This window comes from Topomyia yanbarensis, chromosome 1 (assembly GCF_030247195.1).
Source record: "Topomyia yanbarensis strain Yona2022 chromosome 1, ASM3024719v1, whole genome shotgun sequence".
NCBI lineage: Eukaryota > Metazoa > Arthropoda > Insecta > Diptera > Culicidae > Topomyia > Topomyia yanbarensis.
In genome coordinates, this window is record NC_080670.1 from 177,242,122 (window position 1) to 177,248,985 (window position 6,864).

General features: G+C 40.6%; 1 protein-coding gene across 1 annotated transcript in view; it reads left to right on the forward strand.

Annotated features, from left to right (window-relative positions):
• Nucleotides 1-5,078, forward strand: part of LOC131682532 (trigger factor) — a 31,923-nt gene extending 26,845 nt beyond the window's left edge. Inside the window, exons 4-6 of the mRNA XM_058964077.1 lie at nucleotides 2,895-3,050; nucleotides 3,139-3,199; nucleotides 4,475-5,078. Of these exons, the coding sequence (XP_058820060.1) occupies nucleotides 2,895-3,050; nucleotides 3,139-3,199; nucleotides 4,475-4,480 (223 nt within the window). The 3' untranslated portion in view covers nucleotides 4,481-5,078. The remainder of the gene's footprint in view (nucleotides 1-2,894; nucleotides 3,051-3,138; nucleotides 3,200-4,474) is intronic.
• The last annotated feature ends 1,786 nt before the right edge of the window (nucleotides 5,079-6,864 follow it).

Below are 6,864 nucleotides of genomic sequence, written 5' to 3' on the forward strand. Positions count from 1 at the left end.
GCCTAAACGTCTGTTATCTGTGCATGAGGTTTTTCTGTCCTTGACCGCAGACGCCATTCTTCCATACTCAACCGGTTATAACATTTTCTAAACCTGCCGCCGTTTTCCGTGTTTGACAGCTCCAGTGTTGCTGTCATCCTGCGACTACCAATCCCATCACGATTCAATGAGGTATGTATAGGTGTGGCAGAACACACGGTTTGCTAGTGTTGGCAATCAAAAACATGTAAACAATCCAGAAGCACAACGGATCGGCGTCATAGCGTTCACACGATTCAATGGTAGCGGAACGACCGGTATGACGAAAGCAAGTCGATTTATACTGTGATCACTCACGCCACTCATGTAAGATTCATCTTACGAATACCAAAGTGCCATCTTCGCCATACCTGTATATACTACATTGATCGCGGTTGGGGTGTGTTCATGCCCTCTTGTCTTTTTGACTGCGTGCTACACACTCCCGTACAACACATCATTGTTGCGCCTATATTTACCTTTTAGCAACTTTAAAAGTAAAAAGACGTTGGTGCCATTCCAGGCGTTGATGGTCCGATATCTAGAGTCCAGATGGTGTAGTCGTCTCTCTGCCGTCGGTGTTAGGCACTTAGTGAAAGATCAACGGGAAATGATGGAGTGCGATGCGTTTATAATGTGGCGTGTTATGAGAATACGGGTAGCATGGAATGTTTTGATTTATTTATTTGGTTTGTTAATCGCCTGTTGGTGTTAGTCTTAATACTAATCTTATTTTCAACAATTAAGCCGTACACAAAAATAATCGTCATAAAATAATTTACAAAAAAATGATAAAAAGGTCAAATGCAGTTAACAAGTCTGAAAAATCATAGGTGCAGTTTTTTCGATACACGTTGAAATCGAAAATTGGAGCGCCCTGGTTGTAAATGAACGTTTATGTTGATTTGCCCCAAAATAACTGGGGCAGCTATACGACCTTACAGAGTGTCAGCGTTGAACAAAGCTCTTGTTGTATTCCTTAGAACATACGAGGGCTCCAGTTGAATCAGCTGACTCCGATGTTCATAGTTAGGCAATCGTACAGGATATCTCCACGGCAATCTACGGAGCGCGAAACGGAAAAGGCGATGCTGTACGTTTTCAACTCTATTAACGCTGTTATTGTAGTTTGGGCTCTACACTTTAGGGGCAGTATTCTAGGATTAATCGTGATAACGAACAGTACAGAGATTTGAAGCAATAAATATTCGTAACATTTTTGGCTATCCTGAAGATGCATGCTCGAGACGTTTTACCAACTGCATAGGGCACATGTTGCTTAAACGTATGTTGAGAATCCAGAATCACTCTTAAATCTTTCACGTGACTGACGCGTTCAATTTCTGTCTTTAACGGACGGTTAAAATAAATCGAATCCCTTAAAAATTATATTACTGAGCACTTCTACGGGTTTACACACATGCGGCTCATGGTACACCAACCAGCAAAGATTGGAATCAATCTTCAGTTGATGGAAGTAGACGAACAATCTGTAGATCATCCGTGAAGGACAATCGTGGAGTCTTCAGAGCTAGATGTACATCATTGAAGTATAGCAGAAACATAAACGATCTCAACTTGGGATTCCCATGTGGCTTCCTTGAGGTATTCCTGACGTATAAGTGAATATAACGGTCTGGTAATCTCCTATGGCGACCGCTATCTCTAGCTCTGTGAGGTAGGATAGAAATCACTGCAAAACACTACCATTTATTCCAAATCTCTCCATTTTTGCTATTGCGATATCGTGTTCAATGAATTTATTCCACGGTAATTATTGACTTTTTGTGGACCGAAAACATGTTCGCTGACTTCCAGCAAGATTGAAAAATATCTAGCAAGAGATGCCGGAAAGATATGAAGAAGCGAAGTAACCGAAACATCGATGTACCTTTTCATAGTAATGGAGGGGATTGAAAGATGACAAGCTAAGAGGAAGCTCTGGCAATCGTCGTTGCAACGCACCCATACTTTGGTCCACACACAATTGGAGCTCTGCTAGCAGCAAGGTCGATCTGCTCAATAGTTAGGGCCTCATCAGTGATTTTGTGTGACATTCGTGAATTTTTTCGAAAAAAGTGCACAATTATCTCGTGATGTGGTAGCTGTGTTTCCATTGTGAGTCATAAACAACGGCAATCCACAGTCCTTGTTTTGCACATTTACATATTTCCAAAGACGTTTCGGATGCGATTTAAGATTACGCTGAATATTTTTGCTGGCTCGTTCATACGCATAGTTGGGACTGGCGTAATAGTGTTTGAGTGGTATTGTGCGATACTTGGTAAATCCCTGCAGGAAAGCTGTCTAGTCAAACTTCAACCGTCGCAGCGTACTCGTTCGTCATGAGGGCCAGTTTGTTGATGGTGAACATTCTTCGGAATGTGCTTGTAGTTAACGTACGCCAGAACGTTGGAAAAAGTTTGAACTGACCTACGGGGTCCATAATATTTTCCCAATCGATGGTGGAAGTCTTTAGAGGCAACTATAGGAAGACCTGGTTCAAATTGCTTTTAACCCTTGGTTTCACCACTAAATTAGGGTAACTCGGTGCGTTTTACAAAGGTCTTCTATTCAAAAGAGACAAAGAGAAGTGGTCTGTAGCTCGGGGGTGGCTTGTGTATCTCCTCTACATATGCTCGGCTCGGCAGCAACAGTCATCGATAAATCGAACGAGCCTAACCCAGTAGTGTAGTTATGGAACAGAAGTAATGTAGTCAGGGATTAAATTCTGCTATGGAAAGACGAATGCAAAAGCAACAGATGCAATCTAGCAAAATCAAATCAACACTATATACGTCCAAAAAACTTGAGATCCGGAATTTCCCTCGCAGTGAGGTTAATAGCTCCGAAACTAACACATACCTTTTTTGCAGAAGGAACAAGGACGACCACTTCCCAATGGTAATCGATAACACGATGATCGAAGTATCCATTCGTCAGGAGCACTTGTGGGTCATCGTAGCCGGAGCCATTTTCGTACTGACACTTGCGGCCTACATTGCGATGGTGGTGTATCGAAATCGACTGGAGTGAGTAAAAAAAGCTTCCCAGTGTTCTCACTGTTTACAATTTTGATATTTGGTAATAGCAGAAAATTTAACTATAATTTCTTTTCAGGCGACGCTACGGAATGCGACAGCGTTTGGTGACGGAAGATGATTTCTACACCAACAATGATGTAAGTTAGACTTCTGATTTGTTTTTACGCCTACAGCCAGACAGAGAATTTAAAATAAGGATCTAACTTGTCTGCATCATTTTTGATTGTATGAATGTAGATTTGGATGGGCATAGCGTAGTTGGTAAATCGATTGCCTTGTACGCAGCTCACTTGGGTTCGATTCCCAACCTCGCACATAGGGTTAGATTTTTCCAAAAGAGTTTTCTCTAACCCAAAAAGAGACGAATGACCGCAAGGTTTAAAACCTCTATAATCGAAACAAAAAAAATCCATGGATGTACCTCGCAGAACTTCTTGTTTAAATGTCTAAACGAATTATATCGTTTCTATTTTGACCAAGAAAGCTTTTCAAGGCTAGCTACCCCAAAGTAAGCAAACAGGTTCGGGGTTTAACCTGGGACGGGACATGTTTGCCCAACGTCAGTTTAATACGAACAGGATGGGGTCTCCTCTGTGATGCATGCTTACACAATGTTCGTAACAGCTTCTTCACCGACGAGCCTCTTTGGTGGCATCAAGAGAACATTGTATGATCACATCATCAAAGTAAAAATGACAATTCGGCGAGCTGCGTACTGCGGTGAAATTAAAAAAAATCTAATACAGATTTTGATTGACCCCAAAACTCACCTCACCGCTGTCAGTTCATTCGTTTTGACAGCAGTTTAGGCTAGAACCTAGATCGTAGCGAGCTAATACAAGACAAGCCAACTCGTGAAGCAGTCCACTTTGTCAGCTTGTACAGCGCAGAAGGTAAAAACCGTACTCTGAAACTGTCAAGAAGCAATAAATTATATCTACCAATTTGTTGCTTATCCACCAGTATACACAGTACTGTTTCGTATGTTCTTTTTTGGAGTGAAGTAACAAAAAATGGCGTCCAAAGTGCTGGAACGAGACAAGATGTAGGGTATGAATGAAATGGAACGACCAACCAATAACTGATACGTTCTGTATCTCGAAACCAACTGCCAGCACCAACAGCGAAGTAACAACGATTTCGCCAACTGCTTCCAAACAAACACCCAGCACAAGCAATAAAGAAGCAAACGCCGACGAAGACGGTAAAAAAAATTAGAGACCCGTGAGAACAAGAAACAATCAAGAACGTCCAACCTTGAGCGGCATGAATGCAGTACCGGTGACTACATGGAAGTTTTGAAACGAATATACGATTTATGAATAAATCTTCGGATCTTTACCACCATTAACTAACACTCTTCCAATCGTGTAAACTTTCTTACCTATGCTAATGCCCCTATTATCTTACAGATCTAGTACTCTTTCAACACCCTCGAACGAAAGACGATCAACGAGTAGTGAAATCCCCCAAAGTCATTCCACAATGAGATTCGGTTATATGGAGAAAACAGACACACGACGAGAAAAGCGCCATCCTTCGTGGGTAAAATCCGACCAATTTTGTAGAACGCCACTGCAGGTGAATTCCAGCAATAAGTGCCATTAGATTTAAGCAGGCTTCACTAAATACATTAGTTTACTCTGAATGTCCTATGTTTCGCACAATCCTCTGACATTATTACAAGTTAAATATATACTTCCTTTGAGTCAAGAGTAGAGTACAGAATGTGAAAATTAACGTTAGTCTGAAAATTCCTCCATTTGAAACAAAACTCAGTTTGTAACGGCACATGAATTGGATGACCGATTGGATAATAATAATTATTGTTACATTTTTTTCTGATTAGCCATTTGTGATAAAACCTGTACAAGAGAAGCGTAAACATTATTAGAAGCAATATCAACCCAATAGCACTACACCCAATACAATACAAACGTAAAATGAAAATAGTGAAATTTATTTTGTTTGTTGCAGAAATAATAATGACTGTGATATTAAGTGATTATCTGATGATTGCTGACTTTTTATGTTAGTAGTAGAACAAAAAGAAAATCTTTTGGTGGATTGTGGTGAAATCCTTTACTTTTACCAAAAATAAATTAAAATCGTTCCATTAGTTCCATCAACGTGCCTCGCCCTAAATATAATGATTACATAATTTAAATTGTAACAGAGATAACATAAGGTGCGTTAAAAAGTCAACAAAAGATAAATTCCTATGGTGTAATTTTGGAAAAGGACAAAGCGTTCACCGTATCGAAAAGCCGAGCGACGATTTTTTTCCTTGCTATCCTGCCGCTATACGCATAACTGTGCCATGTGCTATGGGATTCCCCATACACATGGGACAATTATGCGTAGGAAACCGGCACCTACTGACAAAGACTAGCACAAAGCCACCAGCGAATGATCACACCAAAAGCTCATTCCATCGGGAACCAAGCTTCATTGCCAGATGCTGTTGGCATCCAATTAGATTCCACACCTGACAACCGACAGAAGTCCCTTCAGTCAACCTAACCCGCGTGGACCTCCCGCCCCACCACCAATAAACGAGCCCCCTAAGCGGCGAACCGGGCTCTCCCGGCCGGTATCCACCCGGAAGCCCCAGCGCATGACAGCTGGGATGCAGTTAACCGGGATCTACAACGCCAAACAGCACAAACCAGGAGAAGGAAAATTGAATCCAAAGAACTCAACACAACGATCAGCCAGTCCAATCGCCGGATGCTCCTGGCACCCGGTAACCTTCCTAATAAGGAAGACAACAAACGATTCTCCAGAATTTGGCCACCGAGATATAACCACAGACTAGCTCCACCTTTTATTCACAGTCCCAAATACTCATTTGCTGGTGAGTTACCCCTCAGGTTTGGGAACAATTTTTCACTAGTCGTTTATCCCCCATATGCTTGCTCATATGTCAGTGGCGCCATAATTTAAAATGTGGCCACAGTCCCAACTACAAATATATTTAAAATGACCGTTAAAGCGGGCGAAGCATTGTTTTCGAGTGTTATGTCTGTTAGTCTGTGGTATAACTAACGAATCACACCCCGTAACTGAGAATATCAAGCGCAAGAGCAATAGGGAAAAAGCTTTCTCCCCTGTACCGGCCCCCCAACAAACATTAGGAGCTGAACTATAAGACTACGTGTTGATTTAAAGCAGATTAAAGGTTATGTAAGCTGAATAAAACTTTCGCTGAACTATTTAAACATTAACAGTTTATTCAGCCTATTTAAAATCCAGTATTCGCCAGTTCCAACTAGGCTGAACTATACTGCTAATAAATGTAATAGCGACAATATTAAAGCTTTTATTCAACCGTCTTAATTAGACTGAATTGCGAGTTGAATAAACGATGCTGTTACCAATACTATTACCTTTAATCATTAAGCTGCACTACATGTCTTCAAAAGGTTGTTTCTACCTTTACATTTGCCGTTATACCACCTTTAACTTTTAGCTGAATTATGTGTTTAACAAAGGTAATTGTAACTACTACAAAAATTGGCGCGATTAGCAAATCATGAGGAATGGCAACCGACCTGGGTTCGAGTCCCAACACACACAATATTTTTTTTACTTTTAAGTGAAGGATTTTTTTTATTATTTCGGTATATTCCAATTGAGATGTTTTGCATATATTACAGTTTAGGAGCTATAGATCAATAAATGAATAAAGAAATAAAGAAAGTTTATTTAGTTTTTTTATATCTACTGAGTTTTCACCACGGGAAATACACGATTTACAGTTTTTCAATGTAGCTTACCAAATCACACGCGCCCTCGTTTA